At 38.4% G+C, this 17,320-nt stretch overlaps 1 protein-coding gene across 1 annotated transcript in view; it reads right to left on the bottom strand.

Moving 5' to 3' along the window:
- Nucleotides 1–14,485, bottom strand: part of ELOVL4 (ELOVL fatty acid elongase 4) — a 52,154-nt gene extending 37,669 nt beyond the window's left edge. The window contains exon 1 of the mRNA XM_083377606.1: nt 14,248–14,485. Coding sequence (XP_083233732.1) covers nt 14,248–14,332 — 85 coding nt within the window. The 5' untranslated portion in view covers nt 14,333–14,485. The remainder of the gene's footprint in view (nt 1–14,247) is intronic.
- Between the last annotated feature and the right edge of the window lie 2,835 nt (nt 14,486–17,320).

Here is a 17,320-nt window from a genome sequence, read left to right on the forward strand (position 1 = left end):
ATTTTATTACTCACCCTTTATTTATAATCAATTTGTTAAGGAATTCCAAAATCCAGCTGACCTCTTTCAGATAAATGAAAAAATACAACTGATGAACAAATGAGGTAATTGGGCATATTCTATTTCTGCAACTTTTCAGAAGAAGGTTGGGAAGACAAGATGGCATGTTTGTCTTCTTATATTTTGTTTAAATGAGGTTCGTTGGACCTCTTTTAATGAAGAGCAAAATGGTATAAAATATAGTAAGGGCAGGTATTTCTTCTCCACTTCATACACAAAATTAATGACTGAGCAGATATCTCACAGTACAATGTATGCTTTTCTATACTTAAGACATAGGTTGGTAGGGACTAATGACTAAGAAGGCCAACATAAAAGTTTTACATTTTTTAAAAAATACTCCAGCCTTTTATAACATTCATAATTACACTAAGATATCTGACTTTTGTGATAATAGAAATTCAGGCTGGCTCAAGATACTTTGTTAACTAATGAAAAGATGGATTCTTCTCCATCCACGTAGAAACGAATTTCTGTAGGCCACTGATGGGATACATTATTTCTGGCTAGGTTAGATAATGCAGGAGAGACTGTAGGATATATACAGTTTTATTCTTCTAGAAAGAGAAGGGGCTGAGAAGCTCAGGTATAAAGGATAGGGGTTGCTGAAGTTGTACATCATTTAATTCTTGAGGCAGTTGCCTCATTGTGATAATGCTAGGGTTGACCTAGCCCAGGGGTAGGCAACCTCGGCTCTTTTATGACTCATGGACTTCAACTCCCAGAATTCCTGAGTCAGCTGACTCAGGAATTCTGGGAGTTGAAGTCCATGAGTCATAAAAGAGCCGAGGTTGCCTAGCCCTGACCTAGCCTATGCTTTCTTCATTTCGCAATTAATGGCTATTTTCCCTAATTAGGACTGACACAAAATAGTAGCAAAATAGTTCAGTGGATTAACTCTTCTCTTGATGGTGCAGTAAACTATGAACTCTCATAGTTCAGAGACAGGTCTGATACCTTTATCTGAGAGTAATCAAATTGGATCAATAAGACTTGTTTCTACATATATCTCATAGTATTAATTTACTAATTTTGAAATATCTTGTACAGTATTATTTTACTAATTTTGAAATGATGCAATACATTTTAAAATTAGTAAATTAATAAAATAAGAAAGCAAATGGAAACAAAATTGGTACTTGGGAAATATTTTCAGTCTTTTTCAATGTGTTGGGCATGATGGTGTGGGCTGTTGGGAAAGTAGATTTCATTTCAGCACAGAATTTCCTTGACAGAACAGCATCCATCAGTGTAATAGCTTTTCTCTCCCACCACAACTGAAATCTGCTCTAAAGAGCTGGGAGATCTTCGGAAAATATCCGGGGAGGCCACATGGGAAAGAAGAGCACGGGAAAGACCTTTTCTGCAAATGAAAATATTCTCACACAACACTGACAATCATCTTCAGGATACTTTCATGCAAAGCATTTATTGTGTAATTGCTCTGCCTCATTCTGGACTTTGATGGAATGTGAGTGTCCAGACGGGGTCTTCTCAGTTGTAATCCTCCTGTATTTTTCCACCTTTTTTTCCTTTCATCCGTTTAAAAAAATAGCAGAATAGTTAAAACAATTTGGTTTGGCTGGTAGTGTTTGGAAGCAGTATAATGAGCTAAACAAAAGAAATCAAAACTTTAGCCAAGTGTTTTAATTTCTACTAGTTTGGGGAAATTTAAGCATGGATATAGTCTTCTTAAACAAAAACTGAGAATTATTTCAATGAATGAGATAGTGGTAAGTTAAATAAATAAGTTAATAAAATAAATGCTGAATTCCAATGTTGGCTGGATTAGAGCTGGAAATTACATCAGGCATATTTTTTAAAGCTCTACTTCCATATCACTCAAAAGTGAATATTTTTAAAATGCATTTGGCAAATGTTACTATGCTATGTTAATTCAGCGTTTGTTGGTTCAATTTTAATTGAAGTAAATAAATTCCTAGCCATAAACTTCTACTTGCTAATTCACATGTGGAGCTTTACCAAGTATTAATAGCTATGGCTGCTATTTTTAGCACAAAGGCATTTACAGGGACAATCTAGCACACCTTTTTATTCAATCAGCATGACCTCTTCTAATATCTGCAGTTGAATCACTAAGAGGGAAACATTTATTATAAATAAATCTCTATAGGTAGAGTTTGCTTTTCTCAGGAACTGCTTTTTCAAATTGTTGAGTTTCTCCCAGCAAGTATTACAGGTCACTGCAGAAGTTCCCCGAGATGGAATACCTTAAAACATTTTATTACACTACTATACAAATCCTGCTTAGATATTTTCCAGCTCCTTTCATTAATTTTGTAACTCCACTGGAAATTTGTAATAACAATTATATCCCAATGATTCATGATAGTATTATATTCACTACACAGGCAGAAATGAATATTTGCTGTTGACTTTAACACAAAAGTTTTATAAGTTTCAACTAGCATCCCCTAAATCAGGGGTAGGCAACCTTGGATCTTTTATGACTTATGGACTTCAACTGCCAGAATTCCTAAGTCAGCATGGCTGGTTCAGGAAATATGGGTATTGAAGTCCAGAAGTCATAAAAGAGCCAAGGTTGCCTACCTGTGCCCTAAATAATTTTACATGTACAGTATTTATAAGAACATATTTCCTTACACTTCTGAACAATTGGGCCTAATATGCAGTCGCAATAATAAATCTTCACAATAAAATCTACATGCTTATTATAACCTGAACAGCTCATTGTAGAAAAAATATCTCTTAATGATGAACATTTTGTTTCTAAGAGAACCAGTAAACTTAGCACTGGTGCCAATAAATACCTGTGATGTAATTTTATCTTGACATAGCTGTTCTTTGATCTATAAGGTTCCCCCGCACTTGCGTGCTAGTCGTTTCCGACTCTAGGGGCCGGTGCTCATCTCTGTTTCAAAGCCGAAGAGCCAGCGCTTGTCCGAGGATGTCTCTGTGGTCATGTGGTCGGCATGACTAGATGCCAAAGGCGCACGGAACGCTGTTACCTTCCCACCGTAGTGGTCCCTATTTTTCTACTTGCATTTTTACGTGCTTTTGAACTGCTAGGTTGGCAGAAGCTAGGACGAGTAACAGGCGCTCACTCTGTTACGCGGCACTCGGGATTCGACCCGTCAAACTGCTGACCTTCTGATCGACAAGCTTAGCGTCCTAACCTACTGAGCCACCGCGTCCCTTTCTCTGATCTATATTTTACTACTTATTTTATTATTTTATTTTGTAAGAGGCAACTGCAGGGAAGGCCTGCTACTGTGTCTGTACCTCAGAAAGTAAGAGCTACCCTATCTATACTTTATGTGCTTCAGAAAATAGGAATTCTCCCAGCTAGTTATACTGATGATACTGAGGCAGGTTCTTTTATATGCCAGGATATTGCCCATTTAATCTGATATTGCACTGTTTGTGGTATTAAAATGAATAACTAGCATTAGGCCTGGAATTCTACCAGTACCCCAGGCAATGATTTTAAAATAGGATTTTTGCACTGGTGGGACTGACCAGGTGGTATTCTAGCCTTGTGTTTTATGCCAGCTACAGCTTCTAAATTATCTCCAATGGCAACCCCACACAGAGTATGCTGCAATAATCCAGATGAAAGGTGATTAGGTTTGAATAAGCTTTCATGTGCTATTTAAATAGGAAGCCCAAGTTACGACCATGGAGACCTTTGCCCAACTTTGATTGTTGTTCCCTTGGATTAGAATTGTTGTTGCTTGGATTAGAATGTCCCAAAGACAATGTCTCATACCATAGTTACTATTTCAACAAATATGCATAGGACTAGATATGCACCTACAAGAGAAAGTATGTATTTTCTGTATCAAACCAGAATAACTAGTGTTGTTAGGATAATCACAGTTGTTAAAATGCCAAGTTATTTATTGATGAACAGTAGGTTCCTCTAAGGGACGCTGTGGCTCAGTGGATTAGGACGCTGAGCTTGTCAATCAGAAGGTCGGCAGTTTGGCGGGTCGAATCCCGAGTGCCGCGTAACAGAGTGAGCGCCTGTTACTCGTCCCAGCTTCTGCCAACCTAGCAGTTCGAAAGCACGTAAAAATGCAAGTAGAAAAATAGGGACCACTACGGTGGGAAGGTAACAGCATTCCATGCACCTTTGGCATCTAGTCATGCCGGCCACATGACCACGGAGACGTCCTCGGACAAGCGCTGGCTCTTCAGCTTTGAAACAGACCCTAGAGTCAGAAACGACTAGCACGCATGTGTGGGGGAACCTTTACCTTTACCTTTACCTTTAGGTTCCTCTATTGTTCTGTTATTCATTTGTTGATGGACAGCCAGTTCATCACTGAAAGAGTTAATTTAAGCTGTTTTGCTATATCCAGTTCCTCACAACCTCCAGGAACTGGTTCAGGACTTCCCTAGCATTTCTACCTCAGCCCAGAGGAAAATCCATGGGTGGATGTCATTAGTATATTGATGACACATTACCCTGACAGATCACCTCCACTATTGGTTTCAGGTAGATATTAAATGGCATAGAAGACAGCTCTGAGCCCTAAGGAACATCATAGTGGAATAATCAAGGACATAAGTACTTCTCCCAGCACTGGCAGGCCAGAATTGCCTGCTTACATAGCAGTGGGATCACTTTACTGTGGGACTTGTCTATTTACCTGTCTCTGGGATATTCTAATCCAAGTATGACTATATCTGGAGCAGCAGTCAAAATTGGGCAAAGGTCCCTCCTGGCCGTGGCTTGGGCTTCCTATTTAAATAGCACATGAAAGCAAATGTCCCTCTCCTAATCCTTGAAAGCGGCCAGAGGATTTCATGGTTGATGATATCAAACACCACAAAGAGCTCTAAAAGTATCAAAAGAGCCCCATCTAGGTCCTGATGTTAACAATATCTACCTAACTAATTTCTGCCTCATGTCTTGCATGGAATTGTGAGTGAAATCCAGATAGGTTGTTTCATGTAGAACCCTCTATAGATGTATCCCAGTTTTACTGCTGAGAAATTCCAGCATCATATCTATCATCCACAAATATACATGGCACACTGAGGAAAAACCTATGCCTAGCAGGCTTGCGTGCCAGAAGAGTCTGGTTTAAAAAGGAAATTCTACAAAAATTTGGAGCAGCTTTAATGCAACAAACTATTAGATTAATACATTCAATAGGTGTGGTTTGCTTCTAATGAACATATTTTGCTCTAACTTAATATTCCTTAGCAAACCAGAACAAAGACCCATGTCTATGACAAATTTTAATAATAGTTGTAAGATATTGCATGAGCCTCATATTATAATTAAAGTATACCATGTACAGGTATTATATATTGCTTAGTCAGTATAACGAAATCATTCATATATCAATCATTTCCTTTATCTATTCCAGCAGTTAGTTTCATACTGCTGAGTATAGATGTTATCTTCATTTAAAGAATAGGCAGAATGTTAGGTGTGATTTGTTCATTCATCAGATAGTATTCTACATTATCTCTCAAATAAATCGAAAGTTGGAAGCCAAGTTGTTGGAATAGCAAGAAAACAGAGTTGAGTTACCCAATACTAATTTTTGCCTCACCATCTTCTCCCAAGCTTCCTCATTAATATTAAACAAATTCTGGCTTTATGTTTTATGCATGTATGTTACAAGCTAATTATAATTAACTGGCAGAGGGAATATGGAGACTTGATGATGTACCTCTGTACCCATAATTTTTAAATGGGTGGGCAACCCACAGTCACGGACCACATGAAACTCTTCAACACTCTGAGATGAGGATTGGATTCTGCAAGAGCCTGGTGGTTAGAATACAGAAATGCAGGCTAACTCTGTCCACAGCATGGAGTTCCAACCTGACTGGCTCAAGGTTGACTCAGCCTTCCATCCTTCTGAGGTTGGTAAAATGAGGACCCAGATTGTTGGGGGCAATAGGCTGACATCGTAAACTCTCAGAGAAAGCTATACAGCACTATGGAGCGGTATATAAGTCTAAGTGCTATTGCTATTGCTACTGGATTCTGTTATGTCTTGCAATACCAAACCAACTCGTTGTATTAAAATAAGGCTGATGTTATAAGAATGATGTGAATACAACAATGCCAGCTTTAAGGTTTTTTATCTTTTATTATTTATATATTTATACTTTTGTAAGTATAAAAACTTTTATTTTCCATTTTTGACCTTTGCTTAGGAATTTGAAAATGGATTGATTTTGTAATGATTTGAACTTACTCTTCTCCTTTCCAACTTTTTAAGAAAGAGGGAACTCTTTTGTTCTTATAGGAATCAAGCAATATTGTAAAATGGCGAGGGTCCGGGATATCTGAGGGAACACCTGCTGCTAGCATCAAGCTCCCTTCGTCCAGTGCGCTCCCACAGGGAGGGTCTTCTCAGGGTGCCGCCGGTTAAAGGTTGCCGGCGGATAACACCCAGGGGGAGGGCCTTCTCAGTGGGTGCGCCAGCCCTGTGGAACCAGCTGCCTGCAGAGCTTAGGACTGTCCCCGACCTCCGTTCATTCCGCCGGGACCTGAAGACCTGGCTCTTCGAGCTCTCTGGCGCAGGCTGAGAATTTTTTTAATTTTAATTTTAACTGGGTTTTTTTATTTTTCTCAGGGTTTTATTTAATCTTTTTAAATTTGTTTTAACATTTGTATTGATTTTCTTTTAAATGCCCTGTAAACCGCCCTGAGTCCTTCGGGAAAGGGCGGTATATAAATCTAAATAAATAAATTAAATAAATAAATAAATAATATTTTCATTTCAGTTTTCTGTGGCATTCTCTATACCTCAACAGGCTAATGTGGTACACTAATAAAAAGACGTCTAGACAAACTGAAGTACCTAGATAATAATTAGCATATTATGTTCCACATTAGTTCAGAAGAAGGCCCAATAAATATAATGGGAACTACTCCTGAGGAAACATATGTAGGATACCATTTGATAGCAGGGATTTAAAAGTTGCCCACCAAGCCCTTTCAGAGTTCACTATTGAAGACTAATTTTTACTGGGACAAACCAAAAATCATTGAATACTGTGGGTCAATTTTATTAACTGCAGTTATTAATTGCAATTTAATTTAATTATATCCAATTAATTGCATGCCAATCACATTAAGTTTAGTATTTGTCCTAGCCCCACTTAGTGCACTTTTTAGCATATTCACAAAAGTTAAGAAATCATCTGTGCACCATTTTTCTAAGAAATTCATGCTGGCATGATACTAACCCTCAATTTCTCAAGGCATGCATTTTGTTTAATATTTATAATAGTGGGAACTATTCCCAGGATTTTCAAGTTCACTCAACTGCTCTCAGTAGCAATAAAGAGACCCCAATTAATAATAATAATAATAATAATAATAATAATAATAATAATAATAATAATAATAAGAAGAAGAAGAAGAAGAAGAAGAAGAAGAAGAAGTTGAAGTTGGAAGGGACCTTGGAGGTCATCTAGTCCAACCCCCTGCTAAGGCAGGAAACCCTATACCATTTCAGACAAATGGCTGTCCAGTCTCTTCTTAAAAACTTCCAGTGTTGGGGCATTCACCACCTCTGGAGGCAGGTTGTTCCACTGGTTAGTTGTTCTAACTGTCAGGAAGTTTCTCCTTAGTTCTAGGTTGCTTCTCTCCTTGACTAGTTTCCATCCATTGCTTCTTGTCTTGCTTTCAGGTGCTTTGGAGAATAGCTTGGCTCCCTCTTCTTTGTGGCGGCCCCTGAGATATTGGAACACTGCTATCATGTCACCCCTCACCCTTCTCTTCATTAAACTACACATACCCAATTCCAGCAACCGTTCCCTATATGTTTTAGCCTCCAGTCCCCCAATCATCTTTGTTGCTCTTCTCTGTACCCTTTCTAGAGTCTCAACATCTTTTTTACATCGTGGTGACCAAAACTGGATGCAGTATTCCAGGTGTGGCCTTACCAAGGCATTGTAAAGTGGTATTAGTACTTCACTTTCTTTCTCTTGTTGGAAATAGTTTCTCTAGTCTAGACCAGGCTCCTTGTATAAAATGTTGCTATTGTATGTTATAGCAGAATATTTTGAGCTGTTGAGCAGAAACCCAAATTAAATGAAGCCCCAAACCTGTACCCAGTTCAAAGAGAACAATAAGAACAAATATTTTCAGCACAGAATAGAAAAGAACAGAGAATCTTAATAATTCTCAGAAGCGCCATTCTCATATGACTCATGACCAAGTACACATGGTTATAGATATAATTTGCATATATAAAACCATTGTACAATGGTCAGAAATCAGTAGTATGTGAAGTCATTTAAATTGTGGCATATTTTGCATGCTTACTGGTGGTGTTCACAAAAGTATCAATGTCTATGGAGATTCTCAGTCATCCAGATCATGGTTGCCTCAAAGAAGCTTTTTCAAAAGGCAACTCAACAAAAAATGTCTTCAAAGAAAAACAAATAAAGTTCAGTTGTCTTTTAAAAAAGCAACTTTGAGACACAAAAGTATCAAGCTTTTGAAAAAAATATATATTGTGTTTTATTGTTTTTCCTGGCACTGGAAACTTAGAAGTGAATTTAAATGTCCTTGCAGTAAACAATTTTAAATTAAATTTTTAAAATGAGACAATTCTGCAAAATTAGCAGAAATAATCAACATATACACATTGACAAATATTTTCATAGAGTAATGTTATAAGTACATTAAATAAATGAATAACATATTATATCCTACAAAGTGCCACAATAATTTTTTGCATAAATTAGCCTCACACATGCATTTCCCTGAAGAAAAAGTTTCATTCATATTGCCTCCTTCAAAACAAAAACAAAATCAAGAACAAAGGCAACCTCTTAGATAAAAAAATATAGATAATCCACTATTAACGTTGAAAAGTACTGAAAAAAAGAGATGGAGGGTAAATATGCACATCAGTACTAGTTAATCAAGCAGTTGGACAGTGCCATTAATACTATTCTTGTTTTCATCTGAAAAAAAAAATCAGGCATCCATTCCCAAAGCAATTGTAAGATTATTTGTAAAATGAAACTAATTGGACTTATTGGACTAATTGGACTCTGTAACTTTGATCCATGCCTAGAGTTTAATTAATAAGAGAAGGGTTCAGAAATATTTTTGGGCAAAATCTCCTCAGTGTGGCATTTTCTGATGGAGAATATTTTGAATATTTATGTACTATATAATATCAGCCCAATGGTACTCACTGACAGAAGAGGTTAGACATTTTATTTGCTCTTTATTTATTTTATTTATTCTTTTTATAAACAATACAAGATGGTGAACATATCTAATATTCCTTGTGAGGGAGAGAGCGGGGGGGGGGGGAGAGGGAGAGGGAGAGACTGGCTCAAGGTCACCCATCCAGTTTTCATGCCTAAGGCAGGATAGGAACTCATGGTCTCTTGATTTCTACTCTGATAGCCTAACCACATGCCCTCTAATTGTGGCATAAGTGTAGTAGTGTACAATTACAAATTTCACTGAGTAATAGCTCTGTGACAATACCTACATTTTAGATCTTTATGATTTTTTAAACAGAAAACAGGTTAGTTTGATATTAATAATGAAGCAATAAATTGGATGACATTTAGCATAAGTGTCACTTTTCTTGCAGAAAAGAATTTCATTTTTAAATTATTCATTTTTTGGAAAAGTCATTTTGATTTATATTGCTGCCTACATCATACATTCATTCTTGAAGCTAATTTCAAAATGATTTCTGATATTGCTTAGAATTTTGGTTATCTGTCTTAACACTACTGAAAGGGATCTTATATAAAAAAACCCTCTTAAATGTTTTTATATATTAAGCTTTATACATACCGGTAGAAGACCTATGTTTTTCAGAAGTCTGTTTTGGGGGGCATTTTGAAATATATAGAACAAAATCAGTCTGCTGTATCACTTCAAATAATGTTACAAATCAACACCATTACATTACTGACATATTACTAATCTGTAAGCTATTGAATGTTTTTCCCCCAATACTTTATGATTATCTGCACCCTGCAAGTTTTTAATTTATAGAAACAGTGGGAAATAAATAAATAATTTTGAAAAATAAGAAATGAACTATCCATAGATTTGGACAAGAAGTAAAATTCAAATCTTATATACTAGACTTAAAAGAAGAAAGTTCTCTTGCCTGATTCACTTCCATCCCTTCTATTTCATCATAAAAAGGTTAGGAAGTACAATAATTACTCGAGATGTCCTTTTAAGCCTAGACCAAAATTTAAGCTGAAATTGCAGGGAAGCGGAACCATGACACACTCTTTATAACCAATTTCCAATTATTACACCATCATCTCACCCCCACAACCTAGTGAGAACACAATTGCATGAATTGGCCCTCTGGCATCTGATTAGAGTTGGGAAGGAATAGTTTGAGAATCTGATTTTAGAACTATAAGAATGTTGAAAACAATGAAGAGAAACTGTGTAGGTGTCTGAGAATAAAATTTCTTCATTTGTTGTGCAATGTGGCTGTACAGGGATGTTTGCAATGTGGTGAAATATTTCATGAGTTGAGCAATAGCTAAACATGGCCAGACCTTTATGATAGAGTTCCTGGGCAAGGCAAGAAAAGTCTTATGTTATAATTTTAAGATGTTGTTGATTGCAAATGTTGTGGTACAGCAATAGGTGTTACTGATTCATCCATTCAGCAGCACTATTGCGATTATCAGAGAATCCTATAATCAGGTTCAAAGAAAGCCACATTACTGCAGTCAGATACTTTGGGCATTTTGTTTTCAGAAGATTATATGGAATGTGTTCCTTTTTTCAATTGGTTAAAAGTGGAAGGTTGGAATCCAAAGAGCTGTTTGAAGGACCAAACCTACTACTTGTCCAGGGGAAGCTTCATTCAGATTAGTCTACTTTTCTAAACTCTCTCATGATAAAATAAAAAGAACTGTAGGAGCAAATCTATGGTGAGATTACAGGAGAATCACTCTTTTTCCAAAATAAAACTTAGACAAAGTAAAACTGATAACAAAGGACAGCAGTAGTTAAGAATATGAAGTTCTAAATAATAATAATAATAATAATAATAATAATAATAATAATAATAATAATAATAAAAATCTTTAGCTATGAATTCACTGGGAAGAGTTCAAAAAACTATTTGTCCTATCCACTCTGCCAAGCCCCTTGTTAAAAATATATATTAATAATAATAGGAATAATGAATGGAATTACTGTTAACAATTATGTAAACAGCATTTGATGACAATGTCTAGAAGAATATTATGTGATTGGGCAAAGTTAATAAAGGCCAAAGTTGTTATTTAGAACAATAGGAAACAATCACTTCATTACTGTCATTCACACAAACAGATTTGTTTTTTTTAAATTAATATCATTAATTTCAAAAGTCGATATAAACAGAAGTCATGCAACTCCTCCCATATCATTATGAAAACATTTTTATAACTCTATTGAATAGTACAAATATAGTTTTGAATATTACACACACACACACATACACACACAGATATAGAAGCTATATTAAGAATATACTGTAGAAACACACATACCCTAATAGCCTGAATCTACTCATATTCCTAATATAATTCCTTCATAATGAATCTAAAGTGTTTTTTTCTACCACCAGAATTCAGTTTTAGAGCTGCTCTCTGCCTGCTCCCATCTTCAGAACGGAAGGAAAGATTTTTCTTAAATGTCCTACCCATACCAACCATACCATCATCTTCTTTATTCTCTGGAAGCTTTCCAAATCTCTGGAGCAGACTTTCAAAGGATTGCAAAGGGAAAGAATAGTTGAATGTATTATTTCTTGCCCACTTCAAGCAGTGAAAAGGTTTTACTGGATCAAAAGTCTTCCACAGACCAAAAAAAAAAAAGTTTCTTTCTGCAATAAGATTTTGCTAGATCCAGCCTAGGAATACAATGGAAGTTCTGTTTTTCTCCATCTAAATTATATCCACCTCATTTCAAGAGCTTCAAGATAACCAATACACTGAAAAATGTGTTTTAAGTATTGTAACTAAACATAATAAACTTTGGGAACATCAGATTATTCCAGATATACATGTACCAGTCTCAGATGTTGCTTTACTACTTAATGGAGTACAAATTAGTCTGCTCAGCACGAGATGTTAGGCAACTTTTTTTAAATTATCCAGATGACAGCTAGGCTTTCTAAAGAGAAGGAAATAATACATTGTTTTCTAGCAGAAGACCACATTATACTACTCCTGACAGTTTAGAATTGTTATAGTTCATTGAGATTCTGGCAATGTAGTATGGAGTACTACAAAGTAACAATCACAAGGTAAAGCAGTTATTTAAAAAGTTGATAATTCCATATTATTAACAATTTGTTTTCAGAAATTATTAACATGGCTGTGAAAATGTCAAAAGCACAAGAAAGAAAGTGGCTCCGTGTAAACACATCACTATTTCATTCAGTGTTTAAAGTTTTGGAACAGTGTTGATGTTGGATGAATATATCTGAAGTATGACTAAAAGCAAAAGATAATACAGAATAGATGGTACACAAAACAAAGTCCCTGAAGTGAGAATGGCTTTGTCCAATAAGTGCCAGAATTTACTTATGAACTCTTAAAATTTATAACCCACACTGTATGAATTTTATTATTCCCTGTAGTGAAATCCATACAGTATGTTGCAGAATCATCCTAGCATTTAAAATTAGGTATTGGCCATTCATATATAAAATGCAGTCCTGGCATTTTATATCTGCAGTCATAAGCATGAAAATGTCAAACATCTGGTTATCCATGTATTGTTTCATTTATCATGCATGCAGAACAAAGCTATTTGCTGATGTATAAGACAAGAAGCAATCTAAGGCTACAACCTTAGGTAATTTATCTGGGGGTAAAACTCACTGAACAAAGTTATTCTTCAGAATAAACAAGCCAAGTGATCATCTTGTTCTACTGTCTTCTTGCACCTGCCATACCAATCCTGAAAGATACCCTTACCCTGATGTAAGTCTATTAGCTATTTTTTGTACTTTTCATTCCCTTTTTTAAATAAACTGTTAGTTTAGGATTAAACTTAACTGCACCATGAAACTTAGAATGTATTATCAGGAATGATTTGACTACCATAAAAAAAGACAAATAGAAACATAAAACGGGGGGGGGGGTTTAGGGAGGAGGGAGAAGGAAGGAAGAGCATACCTAAAGATTTATTAATGGTACATTCACTTCACAGTGCAAAGGATGCCACTGGATCATACTTTTAGTATCATTTTCCCCAATTTGCATTTCCCGGTTTTCAGATGTATTGACTATCAATTTTCAGTAATTCCCAAGCAGCATAGCTAGTCAGCGTGGCACCTCCCTAGACATGAAATTTATGGCTTGTGGAATTATGGTAAGCATATTTCAGATGTTACACTTACAGTAATATCTCTCTCTCTCTCTCTCTCTCTCTCTGTCTGTCTGTCTGTCTCTCTCTCTCTCTCTCTCTCTGTCTCTCTGTCTCTCTCTCTCTCTCTCTCTCTGTCTCTGTCTCTCTCTCTCTCTCTCTCTCTCTCTCTCTCTCTCTCTCTTAGAGCAGCTTGTCAGTAGCAGCTCTTCTTCCTTGGCATGTTCACAGTTAATAGGGTCAGTGTTTTAGAATAGCTCTGCCGCAACCACTAGCAGTCTTTGGCTATGATTTAGCACGAACTCATTGTAAATGCTCGGTTAAGTGTCCACTATCTACTCTCATTAGAAGGCTTGTCTAATACAAAATTTAAAAAGGAGACGGAAGAGCATCCCTGGCCACAAACTGAAATGGAACGGCTATTTCTTGTCTACTTATGACCAGGGTTTCCCCCCCCCCTCCCTCCAAATGTGAGGATGAGGAAGAAGCCCCCCCCATGTCTACTTAAAAGGATTCCATTTGAGTTTGCCGCCTCCTGTCACGCAGCCACCGGGTTTAGACGAGATAAGAAGGAGACACGGAGCCATTTTGACCGTTGTGTGACAGTGACAAGCGAAGGAGGAATTGGGGATGGGGCCGGGAAGGAAAGAGTCCCCTCTCGATCGCCTGGATGGGAAGGTGGTGAGGAAGGCAGAGACGGCGGCGGCGGAACCGATCGCCGGGGTGGGTGGGTGGGTGGAGAGGAGACGGCAGGTGCTGCATAGCCAGGAGCGCTAACGGGGGAAAACAGGCCAAGTGCCGGCGCATCGGGAGGAGGCTGAGGAGAGCGTAACAAAAGCTTGGCGCTTGGTTACCTCGGATGCTCCAGCTCCAGCGGTAAAACTCCAAGGTGTCGTTCACCACGTTGGCTATGAGGCCCGGCTCTCCGGCGTGACCCATGGCTGGCCAGCTGGCAGGCACGCAGGCAGGCAGGCGGGCGGGCGACTTTGCAGCAGTCGTAACAGCGGCGGCGGCGGCAGCAGCAGCAGCAGCAGCAGAAAACCGGCAGGCTTAAGCTTAGGTCAGCTCCGAAACAAGCGAGTCTCTGGCTCTCCGCCGGGGCTGCTGCTGCTGCTGCTGCTCCCCTCTTGGAGGTGGAAATGAAATTTTAAATCTCTTGTCTCTGGGTGTCTATCTTTAAGCCCCGCCTCTCCGGGGACGACTCCCGTGCCCGGGGCAGGGAGATGGAAAAGGCAGAAGAACCGGCACCGAGCGAGGCTGCGGCACCCTTGGGGATGGACCGGCCGCTTACGCACGTGACGCCTCTCTTCTCCCGCCCCCTCTTTCCGGGTGGCATCTCCCGGCGCAGGCGCCCGGCCCGCGCTCTTCGTCGTCGGGGCGCACGGGATGCTCGGGCGGAGGGACGGGGTCAATTCCGGCCGCCTTCTCTGAGGTTGGAGGTGGGGCGCCGGGTCCTCGAGGTCCTTCGCGGCGTCTTGCGAAGGCTCGCAGGTGCCTAGGCCCGCGCCCCCGCCACGGAGAAGCGTGTGGGTAGGTGGGGGAACAACCTTCGGGAATGCTGGACCTGCAGCCTTTCCCCTTTGTATTAATCCTTATTTATTATGTTTTTATTTTATTTTAATTCCATTTATATCCCGCCCTTCTCCGAAGACTCAGGGCGGCTTACAAGCTTAGCAGTAGCCTTCATTCTATGTATATGCCTGCTTGTTAGGGCTTTCACACACACCCCCAAGCGGCATTATTACAAAGTCAGCTTAATTGCCCCCAACAATCTGGGTCCTCATTTTACCTACCTTGGAAGGATGGAAGGCTGAGTCAACCTTGAGCCTCTTCCTCCGTCTCTGATTAAATAAAAGGCAACAAACCATAAAGGGACAATATCTGTATTTGTACATTTTGATATTTATGTCACTGTTCACCGCCCTGAGTCCTTAGGGAGAAGGGCGGTATACAAATCAAATCAATCAAGCAAGCAATACATCACGTCTATGGACAAATATTGTCTTGGCAAAAGCCCTAGAACATCTTCTTCGAAAGGCTGTTTATCCTTCCGCCCACTCACTTGGTTCCACCTAAAAGTAAACCTTTAATGCCTTAAATGGCACAGCACCCAAATATAGTGATATACCCGAATTAAACCCCACCGGGTCCTGTCACCGAGAGAAGTCCTGCTGAAAGAAGGTTCCATTCCCATTCTGGGGCAAGGAATAGCTCCCCCCCCACACCCACACACGCACTTTATGGAATACTCGCCCGCACAAAGTATATGCAGCCTTCCCTTTTCTGAAGTTCTCTAAACAGATTAAATCTATTTTATTTCAAGATGCTTTGGGTTTCCAACTGATCGAGGGTGCCAACCTTGCGTTTGATCCTTGTTTTTCTTTGTTGTGGATGATGCTCATTTGGATTTTTTAATGTGGCATACGCCCCAAAGGCCTTTGGGATTTCAATCATGTAAAATAAATAGAAAAATATAGGGACCCATCAAAGAACTTGCCTCAGTGCCTTAAGGGGCTCATTTAGATACCCCAAGCTGTTTAGGATTTTAAACATTAATAACAATGCCTTAATTTGAGATAGGACGGGAATAGACAGCCCACATTTATTCATCAAAATTGGTATAGTGTACGACTGGTGAAACATGGTGGAATTTTTGCCCAATATTGCCCTATGCTGAAATTTGCTGGACTGTCAAAGAAGCAATGGAGCAGTTGCAGGAATAGCTAATATCTGCATTTTTGCCTCTTGCCAGTGCTTATTGGTGGAAAGTACACTTGGACACCATCAGAAGAGTTGAGCAGGAGAAAGATGGTAATGGCTGCTTATGAATTTTTTGCAAAGCATTTGGCTCAACCTTAAATCAATTTTATTGTGCTTTACTTTGACCCACAAGCTGTGGCTTTCTTCTTGACTTGGGCCTCTCAGAATCTGGTCTCTGCAAAAATCTGGTAGATGGACCAATACGTTGACTTAATTCTTAAGAAATCAATATCATGTAGTTAGGACTACATACTTAGACATCTGTTCTTCCAACATCTTAAAGCAATAAATCCCATTAAATATTCAGTGTAATTTGGATTATTTTGATGATGTTTATCAATTACATGGTGTGTCCATATAAGCCTTTAAGATGTAAAACCATCCAATCATGCCAGTATAGTAACATTTCAGTCAACATAACAAAATCAAAATCAAGTTCCTGGTATTTTCTACATAGACATACAGCAACATAGTGTACATAAACACTAGATTTTTAATCACTAGAATGGTGCTACAATTAGATTGATATGTGTTTTTCTTTGTCTTTTTCTAAACTTGGCAAATACACAATATCATGTCCAATTTCAATTGCACAGCAGCAGAAGCATTAAATGATGTAATCAGATATTGGTTTAGTTTGTCCAGTGTTCCTTTAAATTAAAAGGCTTAACAGTAACCAAATTCGATTTTTAAATTCTTATGGAAATAATTCTGGCTTCCAGTATAGCTTCTCATGGAAACATATGAACTTTCCACAGTTATTCTAGTCCAGAGATATTTAGGAGAACCTATACCATCTCAAACAAGTGACTGTCTAGACTCTTCTTAAAAATCTCCAGTGATGGAGCACCCATGATTTCTGAGGGCAAGCTGTTCCACTGGTTAATTGTCCTCACTGTCAGGAAATTTCTCCTTAATTCCAGGTTGCTTCTCTCTTCGATCAGTTTCCAACCATTGTTTCTTGTCCTTCCCTCTGGTGCTTTGGAGAATAATTTGACCCTCTCTTCTTTGTGGCAGCCTCTCAAATACTGGAATACTGCTATCATGTCACCCCTATTTCTTCTTTTCTTTAAACTAGCCAAACCCAACTCCTGCAGCCGTTCTTCGTATGTTTTAGTCTCCAGGCCTTTGATCATTTTAGTTGCTCTTCTCTGAACTTTTTCCAAG

Source organism: Vipera ursinii (genome assembly GCF_947247035.1).
Source record: "Vipera ursinii genome assembly, chromosome: 1".
Classification (NCBI taxonomy): Eukaryota; Metazoa; Chordata; class Lepidosauria; order Squamata; family Viperidae; genus Vipera; species Vipera ursinii.